Source organism: Xenopus tropicalis, chromosome 5 (assembly GCF_000004195.4).
Source record: "Xenopus tropicalis strain Nigerian chromosome 5, UCB_Xtro_10.0, whole genome shotgun sequence".
Classification (NCBI taxonomy): domain Eukaryota; kingdom Metazoa; phylum Chordata; class Amphibia; order Anura; family Pipidae; genus Xenopus; species Xenopus tropicalis.
The window spans coordinates 133,998,307-134,012,893 of NC_030681.2; the positions used below are offsets into that span (position 1 = coordinate 133,998,307).

Below are 14,587 nucleotides of genomic sequence, written 5' to 3' on the forward strand. Positions count from 1 at the left end.
CTACAGGTGGTTTTGTTTGTGGGTTGCACCTTTTTCACTGAGAACAACATCCAAGGGGTTGGTGAGCAGCATGTTGCCCCCGAGCTGATGTAGAGAGAGATATTCTGAGACAATTATTTTTATTTTTATTTATGAGGGCCGATTCACTTAAGTGCGTTGAAACGAGCGCTATTTCTAGCATGCGTTAAAAATTTTATCGAGATGCTGTGTGTGTTATTTAAGTCGTGAAGACTATTTTCGTGCTATATTGGACGCATCACATCAACGCATCACGCACAAATAGTCGCCGTGTGCAAAAAAACGCACGCCATATTAGCCAAACACGCCATTACTTTCGGAAAACTACTGTTCTGAAAATGCCCATTTCCCTGCAAACTGGCGGCTGCATCACTCTGGGGCCAACACAGACTTGAATAAATCCCACTGCAAAGTCCATATTGTGTTGCCAAAAGCTCATTAACTGTACTTTTCTATAATTACCACCTGCCCCAAGTAGGGGTTCATTTTCGCATAGCCTAATGCGATATTTAGCGCGTCTAAGTGTGAATCATGCGTTAGTATTATTTCTATGTGCAAATTAACGCATGCGGTTCCTGTTATCTGGTTGCTAGTTTCCAAATTACCTTAGCAACCATGGGCTTGCTAACATAGAGTTGGAATGCTGGGGATTTTGGCTGCCATGGTCAGTGACCCCTTTTTGAAAACTGCAAAGAGTTAAAAGAAGATGGCAAACAATTCAAAAACTGTGAACAAATAAATAATGAAGACCAATTGTAAAGTTGCTTAGTATCACTACAGGGTTATGGGAGATAGCTCTCAGTACAAGTGAGGGAATACAGGGGTAGGGGAGATAGCTCTCAGTACAAGTGAGGGAATACAGGGGTAGGGGGATAGCTCTCACTACAAGTGAGGGAATACAGGGTTATGGGAGATAGCTCTCAGTACAAGTGAGGGAATACAGGGTTATGGGAGATAGCTCTCAGTACAAGTGAGGGAATACAGGGGTAGGGGGGATAGCTCTCAGTACAAGTGAGGGAATACAGGGGTATGGGAGATAGCTCTCAGTACAAGTGAGGGAATACAGGGGTAGGGGAGATAGCTCTCAGTACAAGTGAGGGAATACAGGGGTAAGGGAGATAGCTCTCAGTACAAGTGAGGGAATACAGGGGTAGGGGAGATAGCTCTCAGTACAAGTGAGGGAATACAGGGGATAGGGCGGATAGCTCTCAGTACAAGTGAGGGAATACAGGGGTAGGGGAGATAGCTCTCAGTACAAGTGAGGGAATACAGGGGTAGGGGGGATAGCTCTCAGTACAAGTGAGGGAATACAGGGGTATGGGAGATAGCTCTCAGTACAAGTGAGGGAATACAGGGGTAGGGGGGATAGCTCTCAGTACAAGTGAGGGAATACAGGGGTAGGGGAGATAGCTCTCAGTACAAGTGAGGGAATACAGGGTTATGGGAGATAGCTCTCAGTACAAGTGAGGGAATACAGGGGTAGGGGGATAGCTCTCAGTACAAGTGAGGGAATACAGGGGTATGGGAGATAGCTCTCAGTACAAGTGAGGGAATACAGGGGTATGGGAGATAGCTCTCAGTACAAGTGAGGGAATACAGGGGTAGGGGAGATAGCTCTCAGTACAAGTGAGGGAATACAGGGGTATGGGAGATAGCTCTCAGTACAAGTGAGGGAATACAGGGGTAGGGGAGATAGCTCTCAGTACAAGTGAGGGAATACAGGGGTAGGGGAGATAGCTCTCAGTACAAATGAGGGAATACAGGGGTAGGGGAGATAGCTCTCAGTACAAGTGAGGGAATACAGGGTTATGGGAGATAGCTCTCAGTACAAGTTGATCCAGGGACTGGTCCGATTGCCATCTTGGAGTCAGGAAGGAATTGTTTCCCCTCTGCGGCAAATTAGAGAGGCTTCAGATCGTGTTTTTTGCCTTACTCTTAATTAACCAGTTAGGCAGGCTATATATAGGTATTAAGGTTGAACGTGATGGACGTATGTCTTTTTTCAACCTATCTTACTATGTTACTATGCTAATAATTTGCCATTCTACTACATGCTAATAATTAACTTAAATGTGAACCACCCTTTAAGTTAATCTGCCATGTTTTGCTTTGTGGCAAAATTCCCAAACAGGTTGCAAAATTCGCTGAATTGCATTGCAGTCAATGGGAAGACCAATTCCCATGCAGTTTGGCTGAGTATACTGCCTGCTACACACATGCCCTACATTGTTAGAGAACCTCCTATCCGCTATGCTACAAGTGTTTTCTCCCAAGTGAAAAAAGGCTCCCATTTTGCCAGTTTCTTAAAAACATATCTGATTTTTAACATTACTTCTGGTTGACAGGTAATGGTATCTACTACTGCACTAAAAAAGTACCTAAAAGTACAATCTATATTTTATATGTTACTACTAGCTTACAAACACAGCCACAACTAATAATAAATATGAACAGATAACATCTGGGTGCTTTGTATCCCACATTAACATGAATATACTGTATATTTTTGTGTAAATGTAATGAATCTACTAAAATACTATGTAATGTTACACAACTTCAAGTATCATCTGATCAGTAGTTAAATGAAATAAAATTCAAATGTTGAAGATTGAAAACCAAGAATATTTTAATGGAACAAAAGTGCACAACGGTGCACTTCACATAAACACTTATACAAAAGCAGGAGGAGGAGGAGAAGAACAGGACAGGATGGCCTCCTGAATCTCCCTTAAGTTCTGCCGCATAAGGGCCACATCCTGCCCCATAAGGGCCATGTCTTGCCTCAGAAGGCCAAAGTCCTCCCTCATAAGGGCCACCTCCTGGCGGACCTCTTGTAGGAGGTCCAAAAATAAATTTGTCCCCCCTGTTTGGGAGGCAGCATCCCGTGCTCCTGGGGGTGCTTCTGGCGCGGCTGGTGGCGCTGCTGGTGGTGCTGCTGGAGGTGCTGGCTCTGCCTGATCATTGGCAGGCTGGGGATCCTGTGCAGGAGCCGGTGGTGCCTCTGCCTCTGCCCCATTATCACCCTGCTCCACCTGTAGCCATTCGTCTGTCAATGAAAGAATTTCAGTTTGAGAAAAACAGCACTTGCTTTTGTACCGAACAAATGATACAGGCTGAGATGTGTCATGTAACTACAGGAAAACCATTATCTATAAGCATGGCAGGTATGGGGCAGGGCATCTATAAGCATAGCATGTATGGGACAGGGCATCTATAAGCGTGGCAGGTATGGGGCAGGGCATCTATAAGCATGGCAGGTATGGGGCAGGACATCTATAAGCATGGCAGGTATGGGGCAGGCCATTTATAAGCATGGCAGGTATGGGGCAGGCCATTTATAAGCATGGCAGGTATGGGGCAGGCCATTTATAAGCATGGCAGGTATGGGGCAGGCCATTTATAAGCATGGCAGGTATGGGGCAGGACATTTATAAGCATGGCAGGTATGGGGCAGGGCATCTACAAGCATGGCAGGTATGGGGCAGGGCCTCTATAAGCATGGCAGGTATGGGGCAGGGCCTCTATAAGCATGGCAGGTATGGGGCAGGGCCTCTATAAGCATGGCAGGTATGGGGCAGGGCCTCTATAAGCATGGCAGGTATGGGGCAGGGCCTCTATAAGCATGGCAGGTATGGGGCAGGGCCTCTATAAGCATGGCAGGTATGGGGCAGAGCATCTATAAGCATGGCAGGTGTAGTGTTCAACAGCAACCCTGTTATAAGATGTTTGTTATGTTTTGTTAATGTTTAGTGCTATGCAACACTGCTGACATTAGAGGGCGCCCTTTCCAGCAAACCAGATAGTATCATAGTCACTATGGGATGACAGTCATGTGAGCCATTATGGTGTTACAGCCATGTGAGCAGAGCTGGCAGCCTTACAGTTTGTAAAATAAAGCCTATAGCAAAAGCCTCTGTGTGTGTGTGGGTCCAAACCTTACAGAAGGTATGGGGCAGGATATCTATAAGCATGGCAGGTATGGGGCAGGGCCTCTATAAGTATGGCAGGTATGGGGCAGGGTATCTATAAGCATGGCAGGTATGGGGCAGGGCCTCTATAAGTATGGCAGTTATGGGATGGGAAAAACCATTAAGAGATAATCTCTATTTAAATAATCTGCAATTATGGCTATTGTTCCAATCCTAATGTTAAAGTATTTTCACAAACACATTTTTGCTCAAAAATAGCAAATTAAAAAGGAAACAAGTGGTAATTTAGAAGAAAAATCTTTATATTAATTTTTAATAAAATCTACCTTCCACTTCTCCCCTCAGCTCTTCCACGAGCTCTGTGTGACGCCTTTTTACATCGCTCCACAAACGCTGCAAGACGCGGACACTCAGATTGACCTGGTGATCCCTCCTGAGGCCCGCCGCAGTCTCCTGATTATCCCCCTGCGGAGGGATTGGATCCCGGGAGTCCCTGCTGGGATATTGTCATATCCCTCCCGGTGCAGGAAGGATATAAAGTACCGCAGCTGCGCCTCATTCATGTTCCCAGGTCCAGCCATGTCCACGCCTTGCAAAGTTTTCCAGTCCTACTGGTCACAGGGCAGGGCACCAGGTATTTATACTAGGGACACACCCTATTGACGCGCGCCGCGTAACGCGCTCCGGGCTTGTCGCGCGTCACTGCTCTGTACTAAAATAGCCCAAATTTGCCCCCTGAGTACCCCTGGCACTGTGCTCCAGCAGGTAGTTGCTGACCGCCCAGCGCTGCTCTACAAGGCGCTCCACCATGTGCAGGGTAGAATTCCAGCGCGTCGGCAGGTCACAGATCAGCCGGTGGGGTGGCAAACTATGTTGCCGCTGCATCCGTGACAAAGACGCGCTGGCGGTGGGGGACCTGCGGAAGTGGCCGCATACCCTACGTGCCTTCTCCAGCACAACTCCCAACCCTGTGTAGCTCTTCAGGAAGTGCTGAACCACAAGGTTGAGAACATGTGCGAAGCAAGGCACGTGGGTCAGACGGCCTAGGTGGAGGGCGGCCAGCAGGTTGCGACCATTGTCACACACAACATTCCCTGCTTTGGAGCTGGCGGGGAGTGAACCACCGCTGCACCTGAGTCTGGAAGGCGGCATGGAGCTCAGGTGCAGTATGACTCCTCTCTCCAAGGCAGAGGAGTTGCAGCACAGCCTGGCAGCGCTTGTACTGCACTGAAGCGTAACTGCGGGGACGCTTCAGGGGTAGCTCATCCATAGTGGAGGAGGAGGAAGTGGCCATGTGGGGTTTGCCCTTTACCCCACGGGGAGGCACCTCTAGCCTGAGGGCTGGGGACCTGAAGGCTGAAGGTCCCTGCCCATACGCCCAGAGCCTGTGGACCCAGGTGCAGTGTTGCACTGTTGCCTACCCCCCCTAGCAGTGGTTGGTGGGGTCTTCTGCTTCTTTGGGGCCGGCTCTTCATCAGCATCACTAACAACAACATACAGCTCCCCCTCTGAACTGCTGCTGTTATCCTCCTGAGCCGGCACCCAGGATCTGTCCCCATCATCCTCAACATCCTCCCCCAGATCAGACCCTGCATCCACATCCACATCTGGCTCATCAGCCTGCTGCCCTGCCATTAGGGGACCCTGCCCAACATCCCCTACAGCTGATGTGGTGTGCTGTGCCACATACACCTCCTCCTCATCAGACAGGAATGCCCCCCCATACCTGTCTGATCATCAAAAAGATCCTGGGTGTCTGGGCTGAAGTCCACCTCAGGATCAAATAATAAGGGGGATAGCATGCCCCTTATCACTGAGCTAGCAGGTGATGCCACCTCCTGCTGCTCACTAGAGTCTGCAGCAGACGAGGTAGCCTGGGTGAGCCAGTCCATAACTGCCTCTGCCTGCTGCGACTGAATAGGTTGCGAAGTGGTGGCAAAGAAATCTGGCAAAGTCTTGCGACTGCCAGTTGCCCCACTGCGACCTGCCACCTGCTGCTGTTGCAGCTGCTGCTGCTGCTGTGACTGCTGCTGTGGCTGCTGCCCTATATTGCCCAGACTGGGCATAGCACGTGTGCTGGGCTCTTGCCCACAGCCAGCACCATGGCTTCTCCCACCTAAACCACCCTTGCCTCCCACCCCACCCTCACCACCCACACCTCCCTTCCTCCCACCCTCACCACCCTTCCTCCCACCCTCACCACCCTTGCCTCCCATCCCACCCTTCCTCCCTCTCCCACGGCCCGTCATCCTGGACCAACTAAAAAAGAAAAAAAAATAGGGGGGGGGGTTGGATATTTGGGGAAGGTAGGGATAAATAAATAAAAGACTAAACCCCAGAAGTGTGCACCCACAAGGGATACACACACACAAACAAAGACAGACAAACGTAGCCCTAACAAGGGCTCTTGGGTCTCACAGGGGAGCAGGCAAGCAGAAGAGGGAAAGCAGTAAACTGAAATCCACAACTTCCACTTGCACTGACTCACAGAAAGCTCTAACAAATCCTACCTAACAGACAACACCTCTCACACCTCAGCTCCTACTCTATCCACTACCAAAAACGCGAGTAATGGCCGCCTCTGCACCTCCTTATATGGACAGTGGGAGGGCTCCAATCTAATTGGCTGATGTGGAAGAAATGGGCAAGGCTAAAATGACGTTTCCGTTTGTCGCGCGTTTTTTTTTTTGTCGCACGGCGGAAAAATCGGCGCACGCGTCAAAAATTGCCCGTGCGCGACTAAAATTGGCCGCTTGCGGCAAAAATTGCTCGCACACGACCAAATTTGGCCGCGCGTGCCAAAAATAACCGCGCGACTAAAAATTTTGGACGTGCGTCAAAATTCTGCCGCGCGGCGAAACGAGACGCACGGCGAATTTTTGCCGCTGTTTCGCGAAACATTTCGCCGGCGGCGAAACGCAGAAGTTCGCCGCGAAACTGACGCTGCCGAATTTTTACGCTCATCCCTAGTCTTTACACAAAAAATACTCACAAATGTACTTTATAGCTTGAATCATAGGATAGTATAGTCTGCTTCCTGCTGACCAGTCTCCATCACAAGGTGAAGCCCACAGAGGTGAATTGCTCCAGGATCTAGCTAACCCGGAGCCTAACCAATTGGGGCGCTATAATGGCAACAGTGGTGCCGCAAGGAACTAACCCACACTTATCTCCTCGTTGGAGCCTCAGACTTCTAACTACCTTTCACTCCTAGAGTGAACTATAACAAAATGTGACACTTGCTTCTCCTATACTTGGTCACTCCCCCATCCAGGCCCTCTGGAGCACACCTCACCTCCTCCTGTGAGTGGGGGAACAACCTTGGGCTTCCCTTTTTGTTTCCTTGGGGAAGCTTAATAACAAGAACAACCTAGCTGGCTAGCCCAATGTCATAGGATAATAACAAAAGGTGTGAGGAAACCTTTACCCTCCTACTTAGGGAAGCGTGAAAACAGGGTTCACCCGTTGATACATCTTCCAAAACTCCCACACAACGACTGGTGAAATTCCTTGCTGGTGAATGATGGTTGTTGTTTTTAACACATATTCTGCTGTTGGTTTACCCTTTATAAATATTGGAAATGTGTTTGTGGATTTTTAAACATGTTTAATTAAATGAAATGAAGAAGGACCTGTTTTTTCTGTCCATTCCATGGTACATAACCAGTTTGCAAACACAAGCAAAACAAGTGCAGATACTTTCATACAACCAGAGAGCTGTTTAAATGCATTTTTGTAGACTTACAATATAAAGAGAAACAATAAACAAACATTAATTCATTAAGTCTGAAGATCAATTAAGAATATAAAAGGTATGAGCCATCTATAAATCACATAATAGTATTTTACAGGTTCATTTCCATGCTGAAATAGCAAATAATTCTAATAATGAGTTGTGTTATAAATATAAATAACATTAATCAGGATCACATTTCTAATTGTTGCTGATCAAGGCTTCGTGGCCAAGTTGCTTTCAGATTTTTCTTTAGCTGAGAAATAAGTTCCTCACTGTCAGCAGATTTAACAGTGATGGTTTACTTAAAAAACGTATTTTCTTAGCGTTCCTCATAACACAGTATCATATTTATCACTAAAGTAATGACTGACTGTTTAGGGCTCTGGCACACGTGGAGATTAGTCGCCCACGGCAAAACTCCCTGTTCGCGGGCGACTAATCTCCCCGAGTTGCCTTCCCACTGCCATCCCACCGGCGAACATGTAAGTCGCCGGCGGGATGGCAGACGCGGCGGGGCGATTTCGACTTACATGTTCGCCAGTGGGATGGCAGGGGGAAGGCAACTCGGGGAGATTAGTCGCCCGCGAACAGGGAGTTTTGCCGCGGGCGACTAATCTCCCCGTGTGCCAGAGCCCTTAGACAATTGTATTTGAAATATGGCCTACATACCCTCTGGTTGTCCCCAGATGTCCTTTTAGGTAACTGTCTGGTCAAACTAGATGATGACTCAGATATCGATAGGAAGAATGAATGCTATCATCAGAGATCTGTATTCTAGTTTTCTAATAAATACATCTTTTGAGGGAGGATCCCTTTGCCTGAAGACGTATTAGAGCTCAGTCTTTAAAAATAAAAAATAAGAGATTTGTGCCAGAGTTGATTATTTGAAAGACTGAACTTATACCTGTCAATCTAAATCTGACTCTGACTCCTGCATTTAGAGAGAATGTAGCAAGACAGAGTGCTGAGATACGTTTTTTTGGATTCTGAGCCGATCGTACTTTAATAAATAGGCCCCGTACTGCAGGCAATGCAATTTAGAACTACAGGATAGAATTGTATTCATATTTGTTGGAAACATTTTCCCCTTCTCATAACAAACAGTTCCCCCAAACCCATTTAAAGTAACTTGTATTCTGAACAAACATACCAACATTTTACTAAAACTATTGCTTTATTCAAACACTCAAGCACCTGCAAGGACTGTATCAGTTAAGGCAGGGGTGTCAAACTCAAGTCGCGGGTCAAATTTTTTATTAATATACTTAGTAATATACTAAGGGGTATATTTATCACAATGTATAAAAAGTGGAGTAAGACATTACCGGTGATGTTGCTCATAGCAGCCAATAGATGCTTTGCTACTGTTGAAATCTGATTACTGATTGGTTGCCTTGGGCAACATTACTGGTAATGCTTCACTCCATTTTTTACACAGCACGATAAATATACCCCTTAGTCTTAGTTACTATGTGAGGAAAATGGAAATTGATCAGGCTGGATGGTCAGACACACACACCAAGGGCCACATAAAACAGCCAGGTGGGCCGGATTTGGCCCCCGGGCATTGTGTTTGACATATATGAGTTGAGGCATGAATAGAGTGGGGAAGCTTTATAAGGAAATCTGTTTTTCCAAATCCACAAGTGGACACTGTTTCACTGATATATGTTGAGCTGAGCCAAACAGATTTTCTTCAGGGTTAGTGTTTAATGTGCTGCTAGTAAATATCGGTGACATTTACTACAGCTTTTCACTAGACATTTCCAAAGTTCATGAAAACTCCATAAAGTGAGACATCAAATTAACAGCTCAACAATACTTTACCTGTGACCCAGGTGATGCTTTCAATTAAACAAGAACATAAGTAATTGCAGAAGGTCAGATAATACCCTTCCATTAAACAGGGCCATAACATATTACAGTGATACTGTTGTGTTGCCTAGATACAACCCGCAACATGTGGTAAAGAATCAGTCTGCTGCCCTGCTTCTGACTGCACAAAATGTATTCTTTCCTGCAGCGTTTGATAAATATAAGAGAAAAATTATTTTAGTGAGAGAACGAAATAGAAAAAACGTTATGGTGGAATGTTCTAGAGGCAGAAGCCCAGTGGAAGGAATGATTGCACAAATCTGACTCATCTGTAAAACAAGAAAACCCCAACTAGCCCTGTTCTTTCTGCTGCAGTTCAAGCTGAGAACCTATTACTAACAAAGAACAGAACATGTAAAAAGAGGTTGGAGGGGGGGTGCAGAGGGAAGAAGTGGGGGGGGGGGGGTGAGTCCTTAATACTGTCATGGGAAAACCCATCAGTTAATAGAGCTTCTCCAGCAGAATCCTGCATTGAAATCCATTTTTCAAAAGCGTAAACAGATTTTTTTATATTTAATTTTGAATTTTCACATGGGGCTAGTTATATTCTTCATTTCCCAGGGTATCAGAGCCATGTGACCTGTGCTCTGATAAACTTCAGTGACACTTTACTGCTGAGCTGCACGTTGGAGTGATTTCCCACCCCCTCCCAGCAGCTGATCAGCAGAACAATGGGAAGGGAGCAGGATAGCAGCTCCCAGTAGGTATCAGAATAGCACTCAATAGTAAGAAATCCAAGTCCGGCTTGGGACTCCTCCAGTTACATGGGAGTAGGAGAAACAATAGGTTACCTGAAAGCAGTTCTAATGTGTAGCGCTGGCTCCTTCTGAAAGCTCAGACTCAGGCACAATGCACTGAGATGGTGCCTTCTTACCAATATTACAGCTTAAAAATATACATTTGTTGGTTCAAAAATAAAAGTTTAAATGGTAGAGTGAATTATTTGCTGTGTAAACAGTGTAAATTAGAAATAAAAAGTACACTATAAAAATCATGACAGAATCCCTTTAAGGCAGGGACTGAGCAGGCAGGAGCAGGATGGAAAAATGGAGACTGGATGGAGCAGGAAGAACAGGATAGGAACAGAACTAGAAGCACAGGAGCCTGAGCAGGGAGGCGAGAAACAGGGACAGTGCCCCAGGGCTCAGGTAAGGCCAATGCTCAGGCACGGAATGTGTAGAGTGCTGGGATTATCAGGATGCTGGGGTGAAATAGCTAAGCCAGGGATCCAGGTGAAAAGGAGCATGAATGGGAAATGAGTGCTTGCTGGCTTTCTCCTGGCCAAGTGGTTAGGGAGAGCATATAGCAACCAGGAGATCCAAGGTTCAAACCCCAGCAGAGCCTTACATCAAAGTATCAGAAGTTCACACAAAAGAAACTTCAACATAATCTGTACAGCCAGATACCAGCTGAGGGAAAGGATATATGACAGGAAGGGAATAAAAAGGGAGTTTGGCACCAAACAGAGAGGAAATAATCTCAAGTGCTGGACAAGCGCTACACTGGACCCTATCCCAAGCAAGATGATTTATCAAAAAAAGTCACAACTAAATGAGGAATCCTCTAGTGCATGTTGTTAATAGCTTGGTATAAGGACAACCTTATGGGTGAAACTTCCATTAATATCTTATTGTTGCATATCATAATCTCTCTTTCTCTTACACGTGGACTCAGATGTGTTATCAAAATGATAATGAATTACAAATATTGCTTTTGTTGCACTTTTCTACTGTAGCTGGGTAATGCCCCACTGACTACCCTAATGGGAGCTCCTGAATAAGAAAGCAGGTATAAAAGTATTGGTGTGTCTCCATCTAGATCAAGGACAGACAAAACTGTAATACATTTTCCTCAATTATATTGATTGCATTTACTAAACAAAGGGATGGTTTATTAGATGGGAGAATGTGACAGTAAATGCCCTACATTCTGCCACCCAGGAGTGAATTTATGCAGGAATATAACTTGCTTATCTCTGACCAGCTGGGTTGAAAAAAGACCAGAGTCCATCAAGTTCAACCCATCCAAGTAAGCCCAGCACACACAACCCACACCTACCAATCTATACACTCACATACTGTACATAACTATATATACAAACACTAATACTAACTGTAGATATTAGTATCACAATAGCCTTGGATACTATGCTTGTTCAAGAACTCATCCAGGCCCCTCCTATAGGCATTAACAGAATCTGCCATTACAGCATCACTAGGAAGGGCATTCCCCAACCTCACTGCCCTCACCGTGAAAAACCCCCTACGCTGCTTCAAATGGAAGCTCTGTTCCTCTAATCTATAGGGGTGACCTCTGGTGCGTTGATTGTTTTTATGGGAAAAAAGAACATCCCCCTCTGCCTATAATCCCCTCTAATGTACTTGTACAGAGTAATCATGTCCCCTCGCAAGCGCCTCTTTTCCAGAGAAAACAACCCCAACCCTGACAGTCTAACCTCATAGTTTAAATCTTCCATCCCCTTAACCAGTTTAGTTGCAGTCTCTGCACTCTCTCCAGCTCATTAATATCCTTCTTAAGGACTGGAGCCCAAAACTGCGCACTGCACTAACACTAATTGTTCTTCAGAGAACATCTCTTTGGCTTCAGTGCCCAAAAAAAGAACATGCTGTAAATTTAAATACTTTATTTTTTTCTGCACCCTGAAAATAGTATAGTTTGCTGCCACAGGAGCTCCTTTTTTACTTTTCGGATGTATTTAGCACCGGTCTTCCCACCACTTTTGGTGTTGTCTCTTCCTGCAGACCCTCTTCATGCACAGCTAATGGGCAAAGTCTTTTCCTTCTTAATTAAACTGTCCATTTATGGGATTCATTCTCTTGGCTTAAGGGCTATGTAACGTGAGATGAAACATTTAAATATTTTGCCAACTGTCCACTAAGCTGGAACTTACATTGGGGACAAAAAGTCCAGTTCCCCCATGTAATATAACCATTAAACTAAGAGACCCACATGTCAGATGAAAAGCCCATGAAAAGGCAAATCTGACTTTTGCCTTTGGATACAAGTCTCTTTAATGAATGATGTCAATAAGCTTATAAAGTACATTTTTGTGTGACCAGACTCATAATCCCTTTAATGCCAAGATCCAAAGAAGTCCTGTTGTTTAAATGCTCAGACTCTGTATCAGCACCAGTGTATTTTATAAAGGTCATTTTTTTTTACCAAAATAGAATGTAATTTTATGGACGTTCTTATAACGCAGTTGTATGGAACACAGGGATTAACCTGCTATTAAATCAATTTCCCTCTATTTAATAAATGAGTCATGACACAAAAAGTGACGTGACTCACATTAGTGAAGGATTTAGTAAGATTTATAAAAAATAGGTTTAGATTAGCTTTATGATCGAAAGAAAATATCTACAAAAATGCTATGGAGATACTTCAAAGGGGTATTTCTGTTGGTATTCTCATTACCGATACCATTGTAAAGAGAGCCGCAATAGCTACGCCAGCTAAATATATATCATCATATTCACAGTTGCCTCATTACTGAGACTAATTATTGGCCTTGCTAATGAATTCTTAGAAATACAAATGTATTTGTTTTCATATTAAGCTCTTCTGGATAATTGGGGTCTCAGTTTATCATAGTGCAATGTTTCCTGCTATTAGTATACATCCGACTCCTTTAAAGATCAATATTGTTTATGGGATACATAGCATTTCAATGACTCTGCAGAGACAGATTAATTTTAGCGTGATATATTTTAGATTTTTGTCTTTTTTTTAAACTACATCTTAATTCTCCTATGGTAAGATTATTTAGGGATGTTGCCCATATTCTATTTCTGTAATCACAGTGTGTTTTAATATATAACCACTATATAAGAACCCCATATTATGTACTCATGATCTTAGTGTCTTAAAATATACCCCAGGGTCGAATTGGGGGGTGCAGGGCCCACTGGGGTTGGGTCTGGGCTGCCGGGGGCCACCAGGCTTTTTCCCGGTGCCCCAGTGGCCCAGTCCAACCCTGATATACCCTGTAGGTAAACAGTTGATATAACATTCCCCTGATCTCAGGATTTTAATATTTACCCTCTACAGAAGCACTCCATATAATATTCACCTAATCTCAGTAGGGGTCATTAACTATAAGAAAGGCAATACACCCATGTTTGCACTTGTTTGGAGAATTCTTCCCCAGTCATCTTAAATGATTCCATCCTCCATAAGTAAGTAAAGGCACTAAGTTTGCCCAGGTGCAGTAACACATAGTAACCAATAAGGTGTTTTTGTTATTAAACAAGTGATCTGTACATGCTTCCTGCTCATTGGTCACTATGGGTTACTGTAGTGCCTTTTATTACTTAACCTCTCTAGTATCTTAAATTGAACTAGATGAACCCATCTTTATAAGCATGTCATATTATGTTTAGCGATCAGCGAATCTGTTCCTTTTTGCTTCATCGGAACAGTGAAAATTCGCTAAACGCGTATGCCGCGCGATCGTCACCTTAAAAAATCAATAACATGAATTAAACCCAATAGGGCTGTTCTGGGGGGTAATTATATCTTAGTTGGGATCAAGTACAGGTACTGTTTTATTATTACAGAGAAAAGGGAATCATTTAACCATTAAATAAACCCAATAGGGCTGTTCTGCCCCCAATAAGGGGTAATTATATCTTAGTTGGGATCAAGTACAGGTACTGTTTTATTATTACAGAGAAAAGGGAATCATTTAACCATTAAATAAACCCAATAGGGCTGTTCTGCCCCCAATAAGGGGTAATTAAATCTTAGTTGGGATCAAGTACAGGTACTGTTTTATTATTACAGAGAAAAGGGAATCATTTAACCATTAAATAAACCCAATAGGGCTGTTCTGCCCCAATAAGGGGTAATTATATCTTAGTTGGGATCAAGTACAGGTACTGTTTTATTACAGAGAAAAAGGAAATCCGTTTTAAAATTATGAATCATTTGATTAAAATGGAGTCTATGGGAGACAGACTTTCCGTAATTTGGAGCTTTCTGGATAGCGGGTTTCCGGGTAACAGAT

General features: G+C 44.4%; 1 protein-coding gene across 1 annotated transcript in view; it reads left to right on the top strand.

The window, feature by feature from the left end:
- The first annotated feature begins 10,604 nt into the window (after window positions 1–10,604).
- sntg2 (syntrophin, gamma 2) overlaps window positions 10,605–14,587 on the top strand; it is a 317,357-nt gene continuing 313,374 nt past the window's right edge. Inside the window, exon 1 of the mRNA XM_031902753.1 lies at window positions 10,605–10,706. Coding sequence (XP_031758613.1) covers window positions 10,605–10,706 — 102 coding nt within the window. The remainder of the gene's footprint in view (window positions 10,707–14,587) is intronic.